The sequence below is a fragment of the Crinia signifera genome, chromosome 3 (assembly GCF_055691185.1).
Source record: "Crinia signifera chromosome 3, ASM5569118v1, whole genome shotgun sequence".
In the NCBI taxonomy this organism is placed as follows: Eukaryota; Metazoa; Chordata; class Amphibia; order Anura; family Myobatrachidae; genus Crinia; species Crinia signifera.
Window position 1 is genome coordinate 28,084,000 of NC_139219.1, and position 14,794 is coordinate 28,098,793.

General features: G+C 44.7%; 1 protein-coding gene across 1 annotated transcript in view; it reads left to right on the forward strand.

The window, feature by feature from the left end:
* The first annotated feature begins 454 nt into the window (after positions 1-454).
* Positions 455-14,794, forward strand: part of STUM (stum, mechanosensory transduction mediator homolog) — a 62,757-nt gene continuing 48,417 nt past the window's right edge. Inside the window, exon 1 of the mRNA XM_083174853.1 lies at positions 455-744. Within this exon, the coding sequence (XP_083030979.1) occupies positions 585-744 (160 nt within the window). The 5' untranslated portion in view covers positions 455-584. The remainder of the gene's footprint in view (positions 745-14,794) is intronic.

Below are 14,794 nucleotides of genomic sequence, written 5' to 3' on the forward strand. Positions count from 1 at the left end.
TGACCGCCCCTCCTAGCATCCTTTTTGCAAGTGTCACCCCCTGTATTAGAACTCAGGACATGTCTTACTGTAGACAGACACCTTACTGATTGAGATTTTTTGGGGGGCACCAATATTTATTTTGCCTCCAGGCTACTGGAAGGAACTTACGCCACTGGATAGCTAGATAGATAGATATGAGATAGATAGATAGATAGATAGATAGATAGATAGATATGAGATAAATAGATAATCTGTTAGTATGGCTGTACAGTAGTAGTATATATGAGATGATAGATAGATAGATAGATAGATAGATGACACCTGTTACATGCTAGCCTCAGGGATGCATGGCTGCAGCACATGCATGTCAGTACAGGGATAACACACGGGAAGCTGGCATGTAGTACTACATGTGTAGTAGTGATACATGACATTAGTGAGCTGTGTGCCCGGCTGAGCCAGGAGAGGGAGAAGGAGGAGGGGGAGCAGCAGCAGGAGGAGGAGGAGGATGGAGAGACGGGGAGAGTATTCCTTACATTCCCCAGCACAACTTCCAGGACTCACATCTCCTCCCGACTCTGCAGCCAGAGCTTAGGGGCAGCATGGACATCAAGGAAGGGGACATTGTGGAGAAGGGTGGTGCCAGTGGGGTGGTGGTACAGGTCAGGGAGAAGAAGGGACCTCTCAGAGCTGCCATCCCCTACATGCCCTTCCCTGTAGCTGTTATCTGCCTCTTCCTCAACACTTTTGTACCAGGACTGGGTGAGTGTCTGTAATTTTATCACATTTCTGCACATAGGGACAGGGGCCAACTTGTGTGACTCTCCCCCCTTATTCTCTCTCTCTCCCCCTCTTCCTTGTATATCGCACTCTCTATCCCCCTCTATACACTATAACTCACTCTCTTCCTCCCTCTTCACTCTCTCTCTCTCCACCCCTCTTCACTCTCTTCAATCTCTTCCCCCATCTCTCCTCCACTTCACTCTCTCTCTCTTCGTCTTCCCTGTTCTTCACACTCTTTCTCTCTCTCTCTCACTCACACTAACTCTCTTCCCCTCTTCACTCTCTTTTCCTCTCTCCCCCTCTTCTTTCTCTCTCTATCCTTTTCTCTCTTTCTCTCCCCCTTCACTCTCTCACTCTCTCTCTCTTTAGAGTTTGTTGGATCACTTCCCATCCATTATAGTGACAATTGTTACTTGTAACTCCGGCCAGTATATATATATATCACTGCCCGCTGCCTTATTACACTGTATATAATGTCTCACTGTAAGCTGCCTAGTAGTTGGAACATGCGAGTAACGAGGGCTTCCATGGGAACCCTGTACATGTAATAAGCTGTAATAACTGTGGACAGGGAATATTGGGGCAGGATCAGCCTGGTTTGGAACATCTGGCAGCGTTACAGTATGTGAGATACAGTCACTTGTTACAATACGGGAACAATGTGACAGCGCAGCACAGCTCGGTACACAATACAGAACTGTTCCATTGTCTCTATACAAGGTAATGGGTGTGTGGGTCATACAATGTGTGTAGTAACAGCAGGATCACTGGTAGGATTCCAGGCATTAATCTGCAGCATGGAAATCAGGTCAGCTCATATATATATAGACAGATGTGTGTATATATATATATATATATATATATATATATATATATATATATATATATATATATATATATATATATATATATATATAAATAAAATTATATACATATATATATTCAGACTCCAAACTCTGTCAGCTGTCAGTATGGAAGTAAGATAGTAGTAGTACTAGATAGTTTTATATATATACATATCATATCTCTCTCTGTATCTACCTTATCTATCTATCTGTCTATAACATATCTGTCTCTGTATCTATCTATCTATCTATCTATCTATCTATCTATCTATCTATCTATCTTAATTATCTCATATCTTCATCTATCTATCTATCTATCTATCTATCTATCTATCTATCTATCTATCTTAATTATCTCATATCTTCATCTATCTATCTATCTATCTATCTATCTATCTATCTATCTATCTATCTATCTATCTATCTATCTATCTATCTATCTAATATCTACTACTAGTGTACAGCCATACTAACAGAGAGCAATACCGGAAACCTCAGTACGGTGTGAAGCACCTAAAATCTGTCTCTTGTGGTGAATGACTCTATTAATACATTACATTATTGGTAAGTCACAGTAGCACCACCATTCAAGGTCAATACAGTGCGAGACCCTTTCTGTGGACAACTTCTTAAGTGCATTTCCATTGATTTGAAAGCAACCTACTGTACGCATCTAAGTTATATATAGACATACCCCTGATGAAGTCCCGACAAATACACTAAACGCATTAGACCTAACACTAAAACACACATTATTGGGATCCCTCACTCTCTCCTGTGTAACAGGCTCGGGAAGTCTTTGTCGGTTCCACCCTGGTCGGATTTCCGACAGCACTGTGGAAATAAGTGGAAGCAATTTGTCCGTTAAGAATGTTTTTGTTGAAAAATTGATTTTAATAAGGGATTTGTGTATAGATTTAAAAAGAAGTGGAATAGAAGGATATTACCCTGTCTGGCGAGTTCTTATTGGTGTATTTTAGTAGCTACAAACATAATATATGTTATGAGTAACGGGGGATGAGCCTCAAAGAGAACGCTTTGAATTATTTTTGCCACCTGATTCCCATATTTGACATTTATTATCATTTCAACACACACACAGACCCACACACACACACACCCCCACACATATATATATATGTGTGTTTGTGTGCGTGTGTGTATATATATATATATATATATATATATATATATACACTCTCTTGTTGCTGTGTTTATTGTATGACTTCATTATGATAGTTTGCACTGGACAGTGAGGGTTCCCACTCCTGGATTAGTGCCAGGCTGCAGTTGGCACACGGGACATCTAGAAAGTGCCAGTGGCATTTTGAAATTGGCGCCGGCTGCAAACCAGTTGGAGCTTGCAGACTGCCAGCCAATCAGGAGCCTCCACAGGGTGGACCCTGCAACTTCTGATGGCTCAGTACATCTTGTGTACCTTTCAGGGAGTCTGGGGTGAATCAGGGAATTTTTGAGGGCGGAAAGGAACCTTCAGATCCACCTAGTTCATTCTTTGTTGTGTGTGGATAAAGTTGGTGCAGCCGTCTGCCATGGATGAGAGGTACCCACCAGACCGACCAGTAGGGACAGGCTGGCAGAATAATGGGCAGCTGTGACGTGTGTTGGCCCTTGAATATGGGTTGTGTATATGCCCGATTCAGTCCTGCTCGCTAGGCTGTGTATATGCCTGATTCAGTCCTGCTTGCTAGGCTGTGTATATTGGATGCCGGAATATACCTTACACTTATTTGTTGGGCATTATACTAATAATATGATTGAATTTGCTCCATTATAGGAAGGCTCACTAAGCATGTATAATATATAGGCAATGGTAGAACACTGTCCATGTCTATTATTCATCTTATGGTTATTTATATACAGTAGCGCGCGCATATTTCATTGATTTAGAAAACAAAATAAAGTTTCCGTTTACCATTTATGTTACATTTACTGATGGTAATAATAACAATGGAAGAAAAATTCATTCCCCTGCAGGGGGAAGGGGTAGGTGGCGCTTCGACTTAAGTTCGATCACTAGCAGCTGCTAAAATATGTCAGGTTAGTTAGACCTTGAATTAATTCAATAAAAACAGAAAAGGGAAAATGCCACTGATGCGTTTCACCATCTCAGCGGCTTTATCAAAGGTCTTTGATAAAGCCGCTGAAACGCGTCAGGTGCCTTTTCCCACTCACATTTTATGGACTGATCCGGACCAGCCTCGGAAACATCCCTCCCCACCCCCCGTTTGGGCCACACCTATTTGGACTCTACCAATTGTCTGTACCACCATCTCTGACTGTAACCACTGGGTGTGCTCCCCTACTCTTGGAGGGTGACTCGGCCCAGCCCGTTCGGGCCTTGAGTCCCGGGAGGAACAAAACACACCCCAGCCTTCAACCAACAGGTGGACGGTAACCAATTTTTATTTGCACTTGCACTTTATTTGGTCCTGATTCGAGGCACAATAGGAACGGACAGCCCCTTTTTCCCTCCCCCCTTTTCCCCATCCTCATGTGAGGTTAATTTGCATCAAATACAAGAATTTCCCCACAATGGTCATTTATTGATTAAAATGTATTGATTTTAATGTACAATCAGTCCAATTTTATATTTATTTTGTTTTTATTGAATTAATTCAAGTTATCGCTGCTTTCTTCTTTTTTTCTCTAATAATAACAATGTACTTTTCTTTGACACCGAGCTAATGATAAAAGATTTTAAATATATTGTCCAATACTCCCAATAAAGGGAACTACAGTGGTGAGGGAGCAAATCGTAACAATCTAGAAAATTGGGAAGGAGCTAAACTTTGTTGAAGGGCTGTGGAGGGGGGGAAAGGGCGATGTGCCTCACCACCAACCATGCATGTGCGCCAACAACCCACCGTGCATGTGCCCCGCCGCTAACCACCCATCCTGGTCCTGGCCATCTTTCCGGAGATTGCATATGCGCAGAAGAGACGAATATTCTGACACAGTGTCTGTGATCTGAGGGGGAGGAGCTAGTGGCTTCATCCGTGTAAGAGACTGTGTGCATGAGGTTATGGAATAGTGGGTCGGCAATGTCTGGGTGGACAGTCGCTATGCCGACCACTAATGGTCAACAGTGACTAGTTCGACATCTATAAATGGTCAACATACCTTAGGGCGACACAAGCAAAATGACGACATTGACATGGTTGACAATGAATATGTTGACATGGGTTTTGTGTCTATGACAACATGTGTCGGCATGGACCATTTCGTGCGGCTCGTTCTGAGCTTCTTAATTCTCCATGAACTGAATTTAAATAGGCTTTTGGCTATGGAGCTCCTGAAACGCGTTAGGTTACAGTGAGAATGCTGAAAGTACATGTGGGCAGTACGGATGGTGTAATGTTGGCGTTACTGCCTCACAGCACTGGGGTCATGGGTTCAATTCCTACCATGGCGGTAACTGTGCAGAGTTTGTATATTCTCCCCGTACTTGCGTGGGTTTCCTCTGGGTACTCCGGTTTCCTCCCACAATCCAAAAATATACTGGCAGGCTAATTGGCTCCCAACAAATCAACACTAGAATGTCTGTGTGTGCGTGTACATGTGGTAGGGAATATAGATTGTAAGCTCCACTGGGGCAGGGACTGATGGGAATGTTCAACTACTCTCTGTAAAGCGCAGCGGAATATGTGTGCGCTATATAAGAAACTGCTAATAAATAAAATAAAGCTTGATGTGTTACATGTATGCAGAAATTGTATGTGTTAGATTTATGCAGCACTCCTAACTGTCATGTTTCAAACACAGCTGATTGGCTGGTGCAGTGGCGTAACTATACATTTTGCTCACCCCTGCCAAAAAGTTTGTGCCGCCCCCCCCCCCCCCCCCAGGCTCATCTCCAGCGTGTTTCCCCAGCGTTTGACGTGATGACGTCATACGCATAATGGAGAAGCTGAAGCAGGATAGAGGAAGAGAGACCAGCAGACACTGCTGCTTCCCTTGGCTCCGACGCATCCCAGGCCGCCCTAGCACGCCCATCCGCCTGCCCATCCTGTACTCCTGTATGCGGCCCCCGTAGCCGGTCTGAGTGGCCCACCCACACATCCGGCGGCTTTGCTGGGAGTCAAGTACAGGGGAACCTCTGAGAGGTCTGTAGTTTTCACGAGATTCCTCTTAATCAACAGCAGCCGGAGACTGTCAGTCCTATTCAGTGGCAGCTACCGGAGCAGGACAATTTGTAAGAGAAATTTTTACATATGGCCCCCAAAGGATTTTTTCCCCATACAAACGGCTCTTGGCACAAAAAAGGTTCCCCACCCCTGCTGTACACAGCCAATAGCCGGCTCTGTGTCCAGTCAATGGAATCAGTGGAGGGATTTGTCATCTCTGCCATGTCCGCACCCGCGCTGTGGATGACTTGCCTCCAGTGCTCAGTCAGTGGGCAGTGGTAGGCAGCAGCATATCAGTGCATCGAGCGGGTGCCACACAGACCCCACTTCTGCTTGCTCCCCCAAGCGGTTGCTGGGGCTGCCTTACAGTAGTTACGCCACTGCGCTGGTGCATCTTCTTCAACTTTATCACCACTTAATCTCTTCGCCAGGATTAACACATCTGCCCCAGTGTTAGGAGCTGGTCTCTCTCCACTATATCACTTAGCTTAGTACATAGACCCCCATAGTTTGAGAATTGTTTCCAAAATGGTCTGAGCTTCTGTACCCTGGCAGCGTTCGGGTAGTTTGGGTGGCAGGTGATTCCTTGTATGTTACTTGCACAAGTCTTGTGTAATAAGCCTGGAGCAGAAGCACAGCACTCCTTGCCGGGATATTTATATCTCTTTGTTTATATCTTGCAATGCCGCTGTCAGCCCCGGTAACTCTCCAGCCAGACTCTCTGTGACAACAGAGAACAGCCGCTCACTTCCCGGATGGAGTCTGTGAGGATTACAGCAAGGAGAGAGCGATAACGTAATTTGTTTAGATGGTTCATAGTTTTTTTTACTTATTTATCTTCCCCTATGAGAGAATGTTCCTTGTGCGTGTCGGAAACGATTCCGGTGCAGCAGAAAAACTTATTTTTAAAGGTGACATTTTACCTAAATGTGTTTGTTTTCCAAATGTTACCTCAGATTCTATTCTATTGATAAGAAAAATATGATTATTTGCATCAGTGCGGCCCTCCAGCTGCTGTGGAACTACACATCCCAACATGCCCTTCTATTAGGGAATGCTACAATTATGTCAGGGGATGCTGGGATTTGTAGTTCCACAGCAGCGCATGTTGAACGCCCCAATTGTATATAGTTTGCTTTGGGCCTGATTCAGACCAGTGCACCAAACTGCGTATATGTTTGCAGCCTAGCGAACAGGTAAACGCCATTCGTCGCCCGGCCGAACACCAGCCCCTCGCTGCGCAAATCCCTATATTACACATTCAGTCACATGCGGCCGCACGGACGAAAGATCATTGGATGGTCGCTCACCATCGAATTATTCCCGTTCGCATATAAAAGTCATTCTATATGGGCACCGACATCATGTGACATCAGCTTCCTGTCCCAAGCAGCCATCGTCACACCTGCCCGTGCAGGGGAATGCCCAGTGATCAGGTCTGAATTATCCCATTTTTTTTCCAATCAAATGAAATATTGTTTTAACCCTCTGTGAGAGATGTGCAAAATATCCACAAAAAATTCCATCGTCGCTCACATTTGTTATATAAAGTCAAATAAAAAATGTGTAAAAAAAGATATGTCCTATATAAGGTGACATTACAGGTCATTATGGTGAATAAATAAAGGGTTAAGGGCCGGTAATCATTTGGAAATCGTTATCAGGGCCGAAACTAGGGTTTCCGGCGCCCGGGGCAAGGCAGTCTTTTGGTGCCCCCCCTCCTACTGATGCTGCTTGAAATTTTCGGGGGGGTGGCCTAATTTGGGGCGTGGCCTATAATCGTTGCTCTCCCGTGAGGCCACGCCCCCATTTTGCCGCTATGGGGGCATGACCCAGAGGCTCTGTGAGCCTCTAGCCATGCCCCCAGCCCCCTGGCTGCGGGAATAGACGCTGTGCGCATGCGCACAGCGTTTATTCCCCGCTGCTTAGTTAGCAGCTGACAGGGGGGACCGACCAAATGACGCCTTGTCCCTGGCGCCGGAGACCCCCCCCTCCCCGCACAGCCGGAGACCCCCCCCCCCTCCCCGCACAGTCCTCTCACCGTCCATCTCCTACTAGCGCGGCTGCAGGAAGCGCTGATGACTTCAAAAAGACTTGCCGGACGCTGATTGGCTGAATTCAGCCAATCAGCGTCCGGCAAGTCTTTTCGAAGACATCAGAGCTTCCTGCAGCCACGCTAGTAGGAGATGGACGGACTCCGACGGAGTCAAAGTAACATGCCCGCCGCTACACTACAGCGTCCACATACACCGGACCTCACAGCGCCCCTCACCTCCAGCGCCCGGTGCGCGTGACCCCCCAGCCCCCCCCTAGTTACGGCCCTGTCGTTATCATGGTCAAAGGCTTGGGGTCACAAACAGATTGCTGTCCGCTCCATTTGTGCCTCCCTTTTTTATAGCTGTTTAATTCCATCTCGCCTGCTCTTCATGATTGTGGCGATTTTTCAAAGGGCGAGGAGTCCTGTGAGTCCTGTGGCTATTGATGGGGGCTCATTATCACAGCGCCCCATCCATCAGCGTCATCGGAAGTGGCTTTCTCATGCCCATTTAGCAAGTACTGTTTAGCTGAAGTGGAAAAAAATGAGTTTATTCTTAGAATAATGAATTCACAATGCAGTAATGTGAAAAAAATCCTCATTCATTCATTCATTCACACCATTGACACAGCGCCATCATACTTATTATTCAAATAAGTGAAATAACATTTGTCCATGTATGTCAATGAATAAAATTTCATATGAAGGTTATATTTTATCCTGTATAATAAAAATCTTACACTGCTCCTCACCTCTTTGGGGGGAGTTCAAGTGTATTGCACGCCAGTGGCCATTAGATGGTGCCAGAAGGAGCACTTCAAGTTTTGCTTCATTAGTGTGAGCACTAACATTACTGTAATGTTCCGTCATTTTGCGGGACTGGGAGCTAGTATTCAGTGTTGATATTTTGTGTCTGTGCGTTTGTTGCATATGTATGTTTATTTTGTCATTGTTATGTAATCTAACAAAGCTGAAAGCCCCAAACTTTTACATGGCCATTGCATATGCTTTATACTGCACCCCCCCCACACACACACACACACACATATGCAGAATGATGGATTCCGGGCCGGTAAGAAGGTAAATTATTACCGCGCCAGGCCAATATTGCCAGGACAGCAGCATAACGCTCATTTTTTTAAAATGAAACGCAATGTGTCTGATTTTATTGTAACGTCACAATAAATGTAGCAAAATATATTATAGTTATTAACGCTATAATCGGCCCCATGCTGTTCAGTACGGAGGAGTTACACAGCGCTGGAACAATGTAATTATAGCTGTGGGTTAGGGACTAAGAGATCTCCCTTCACTGGGTTATGGGACTCGGGGGACCGAATAATAGAGAATAGAGACAACACAACAACAAATAGTAACTAATCCTTCAAAAGCTACAATAATCCTGCTCAGTTCATAATCGCTAGGAACCAAACTAGCTCCTACACCGTTACAGCCCCCTCGAAGCATACTTACCCAAAAATCGGGTCCCCCTCCCGGCTCTCTAGAAGGGTGGGCAAGACTCCCACATTTAACGGTACCTCTGTTTTTTTTTTTTTGCGATTTTTGCAAATTTGCTAACGAATTTGAAGGAGGGCCAATATCCGATAACGTGCAGTATATAGAGGGTTTACTGTGACAAGCTTAGAGACTAGATTATGGGGGTGGTGATGTCTGCAAGGTGCCGCCGTTTCAAACACTTTTCTGCCACCTCGGAAACACCGACATACGCAGTGAGTCGTATAGTCTAGATTGTAAGCTCCTTAGAGCAGGGTCCTCTTCCCTCCTGTTCTCACAGCACCCTTCTTGCATTTCAACTATAGCTCTCTTACTCACCTACCATCTATACCTGCATCTCTTCTCACTCACTTCCCTATATCTCAGCTCTCTTACTCACCTACAATCTATACCTGCATCTCTTCTCACTCACTTCCCTATATCTCAGCTCTCTTACTCACCTACAATCTATACCTGCATCTCTTCTCACTCACTTCCCTATATCTCAGCTCTCTTACTCACCTACAATCTATACCCGCATCTCTTCTCACTCACCTCCCTATTTTTCAGCTCTCTTACTCCCCTACCATCTATACCTGCATCTCTTCTCACTCACTTCCCTATATCTCAGCTCTCTTACTCACCTACTATCTATACCTACATCTCTTCTCAGTCACTTCCCTACATCTCAGCTCTCTTACTCACCTACCATCTATACCTGCATCTCTTCTCACTCACGTCCCTATATCTCCGCTCTCTTACTCACCTACCATCTATACCCGCATCTCTTCTCACTCACCTCCCTATATCTCAGCTCTCTTACTCACCTACTATCTATACCCGCATCTCTTCTCACTCACTTCTGTATATCTCAGCTCTCTTACTCACCTACCATCTTTTTTGCGATTTTTGCAAATTTGCTAACGAATTTGAAGGAGGGCCAATATCCGATAACGTGCAGTATATAGAGGGTTTACTGTGACAAGCTTAGAGACTAGATTATGGGGGTGGTGATGTCTGCAAGGTGCCGCCGTTTCAAACACTTTTCTGCCACCTCGGAAACACCGACATACGCAGTGAGTCGTATAGTCTAGATTGTAAGCTCCTTAGAGCAGGGTCCTCTTCCCTCCTGTTCTCACAGCACCCTTCTTGCATTTCAACTATAGCTCTCTTACTCACCTACCATCTATACCTGCATCTCTTCTCACTCACTTCCCTATATCTCAGCTCTCTTACTCACCTACAATCTATACCTGCATCTCTTCTCACTCACTTCCCTATATCTCAGCTCTCTTACTCACCTACAATCTTTACCTGCATCTCTTCTCACTCACTTCCCTATATCTCAGCTCTCTTACTCACCTACAATCTATACCCGCATCTCTTCTCACTCACCTCCCTATTTTTCAGCTCTCTTACTCCCCTACCATCTATACCTGCATCTCTTCTCACTCACTTCCCTATATCTCAGCTCTCTTACTCACCTACTATCTATACCTACATCTCTTCTCAGTCACTTCCCTACATCTCAGCTCTCTTACTCACCTACCATCTATACCTGCATCTCTTCTCACTCACGTCCCTATATCTCCGCTCTCTTACTCACCTACCATCTATACCCGCATCTCTTCTCACTCACCTCCCTATATCTCAGCTCTCTTACTCACCTACTATCTATACCCGCATCTCTTCTCACTCACTTCTGTATATCTCAGCTCTCTTACTCACCTACCATCTATACCCCCCGCATCTCTTCTCACTTACTTCCCTATAGGTCATCTCTCTTACTCACCTACCATCTATGAGAAAGAGGGGGGACTGGACTGCACACCATATTTTTAAACATAATGAGAGGTGCTACCAAGTTAAGGCTTCTAGTACCATACAGGAAAAAAGAACAATACTGATGCACACTCTAGGTGCTAAGAACACTGATAGTAAAAATAATTTTGATAACTCTTAACATGGAGTATAATTGAAGTTCTTAGCACACATTTGCGCAAATATGTGGGCCCATCCACCGCGTCCAGGTGAACTTCATTAGATGGGTCCCTAACATTTCTAATACTAACACATTATATAAATTTATCTAGGTCTTACCTTCAAATAGAGCCCATATTAACATGCAGTCAGCAATGTAGGAACCTGTGCTAATTAAAACACCTGAGGGTAGATGGGAGGGGTGCCAGTGCCAGAATGAAGGAGCCTTACCTCCAGTGTACAATATATACACAAATATTTGGGAAAGAGGGGGGGACTGGACAGGGCCGGCGCCACCACTAGGCAGCTCTAGGCATTTGCCTAGGGCGCCGGCACCTGGAGGGCGGCAGTTCGCCCCTCACCCCCTGCACTGTGGTACCTGCGTAAAAAAAACTTCTGTCCCCGGCGTCCCTGCTGAGTGCTGGTGTAGGGGTGTCCGTGCCGCCGGGGGAGCCTGCGGCGCTGTTATCGTGTATACGCTTGTCGCGCCCGGCGGGGTCCCTACAGAGCATAGAAAATAACGCCGCGCGCATAGCGCTAGTTATTTTCTATGCACTGTAGGGACCCCGCCGGGCGCGACAAGCGTATACACGATAACAGCGCCGCAGGCTCCCCCGGCGGCACGGACACCCCTACACCAGCACTCAGCAGGGACGCCGGGGACAGAAGTTTTTTTTACGCAGGTACCAACCAAGACCCCCCCAGACCCCCGACCCCCCCCCCCCCCCCCCGCCCGGCACCGGGGCGCCCCAACCCCGACTCGCCTGGGGCGCTCCGGTGCCTTGCACCGGCCCTGGGACTGGACTGCACACCATATTTTTAAACATAATGAGAGGTGCTACCAAGATAAGGCTTCTAGTACCATACAGGAAAAAAGAACAATACTGATGCACACTCTAGGTGCTAAGAACACTGATAGTAAAAATAATTTTGATAACTCTTACAATTAACATGGAGTATAATTGAAGTTCTTAGCACACATTTGCGCAAATATGTGGGCCCATCCACCGCGTCCAGGTGAACTTCATTAGATGGGTCCCTAACATTTCTAATACTAACACATTATATAAATTTATCTAGGTCTTACCTTCAAATAGAGCCCATATTAACATGCAGTCAGCAATGTAGGAACCTGTGCTAATTAAAACACCTGAGGGTAGATGGGAGGGGTGCCAGTGCCAGAAAGAAGGAGCCTTACCTTCAGTGTACAATATATACACAAATATTTGGGAAAGAGGGGGGGACTGGACTGCACACCATATTTTTAAACATAATGAGAGGTGCTACCAAGTTAAGGCTTCTAGTACCATACAGGAAAAAAGAACAATACTGATGCACACTCTAGGTGCTAAGAACACTGATAGTAAAAATAATTTTGATAACTCTTACAATTAACATGGAGTATAATTGAAGTTCTTAGCACACATTTGCGCAAATATGTGGGCCCATCCACCGCGTCCAGGTGAACTTCATTAGATGGGTCCCTAACATTTCTAATACTAACACATTGTATAAATGTATCTAGGTCTTACCTTCAAATAGAGCTCATATTAACATGCAGTCAGCAATGTAGGAACCTGTGCTAATTAAAACACCTGAGGGTAGATGGGAGGGGTGCCAGTGCCAGAATGAAGGAGCCTTACCTTCAGTGTACAATATATACACAAATATTTGGGAAAGAGGGGGGACTGGACTGCACACCATATTTTTACAGTATTGTTCTTTTCACCTTTTCATCTCTTCTCACTCACTTCCCTATATCTCAGCTCTCTTACTCACCTACCATCTATACCTGCATCTCTTCTTATTCACTTCTCTACGTCTCAGCTCTCTTACTCACCTACCATCTATACCTGCATCTCTTCTTACTCACTTCTCTATGTCTCAGCTCTCTTACTCACCTGCAATCTATACCTGCATCTCTTCTCTCACTTCCCTATATCTCAGCTCTCTTACTCACCTACTATCTATACCTGCATCTCTTCTCACTCACTTCCCTATATCTCAGCTCTCTTACTCACCTACAATCTATACCCGCATCTCTTCTCACTCACCTCCCTATATCTCAGCTCTCTTACTCACCTGCAATCTATACCTGTATCTCTTCTCTCACTTCCCTATATCTCAGCTCTCTTACTCACCTACCATCTATACCTGCATCTCTTCTCACTCACTTCCCTATATCTCAGCTGTATTGTGTACTAAGATTTGTGCTTTTTAATTGTGCTCTGTTTTTGATATTCTGTCACTGTTATGTCTAGTTCTGTTTACTCTGTACTAATATAATGTGTTCTATATGCATGGCGCTGCGTACCACTTGTGGCACCTTATAAATAAAAATATAATATTAGTATAGTCGCACATCACCGTTGACTGAATATGGGCCTTGTATAATCATTTACGGTAACCTAGCCGACAAATAGTGCAAACATTAGCCCAGTTACAGCCATAATGGCTAAAATATGCTAATTATTCTTCAGGTGACTCATTGTGACTGTCAATCGTCTAATGTTTGCACTATCTGCGTGCTTAATTGACATAAATAATTACGCGAAAAGTGATTAGCATGAAGTATTATAAATTGCTAAAGATTTGTGGAAATTTTGCTATGGGGCCCCCATAGGACTAGCTGTGACCATGGCAACTGAGTACATGTCATGCAGGTGAGGCAGAGCTTTCCCTGTCATACTCCGGGGGTATGGGTCATTAGGTAGACAGTCAAAAAGTCGACACAAGAAAAAGATCAACGTGATTTAGGACAACATGGTCAAAAGGTCGACATGAGTTTTCATAGGTCGCCATGGACACCGTATAAGTGTACTGCGCCCCCTCACACAACTCGCCATGCTTCGGGCACTAATATATTCTCCTTCAATGCCCACTGGGATGGTAAAGTAAGAACAGTATGTCATACTTTTTCCATGTCAACTTTTTTTCATGTCGACCTTTTGACCATGTCAACCTCATGCACATCCACCTTTTTCGTGTGTGTCGACATTGTCAACCCAATGACCGCATACCTACTCCAGTATAAGAAGAGTTTTGACTATATAAAGTATATGAAAAACACAAAGAACATACTGTGTTATAAATATCTTTTTTGTATTATTCAAATTATTTTTTTTTTATAGCCAAAACTTTGGAGTAAAAAGTCTATAACGTGACCATCAACGCATGTGCAAGTTGCCATCAATGGAGAGGGATCATTTAGATCCACCTCCAGAAATAAAAATTCGTGAAATTGTAGCGTCATCTAAAAGTGGCATTATCCTTCTGGAGATTGGGGGTACAGCTCATGTTTTAGCAGCACTTGGAAAGAGAGAAACGTCTGCAGATACTGTATCTCTGATTCTTACATTCGGGGATATTTGTGAAATCTGATGTTGCCGGAGGATTTCTCACAATAATGCACCCACCTATTTTTCACCCGATTTGATGGTTCTAACGCATGAAAATGACAGCAGGTGCACAAAGAGCAAACGTGCAGCAACTCCCAATAGTACAGGCAGCAGATGCACACTGAATGCTGC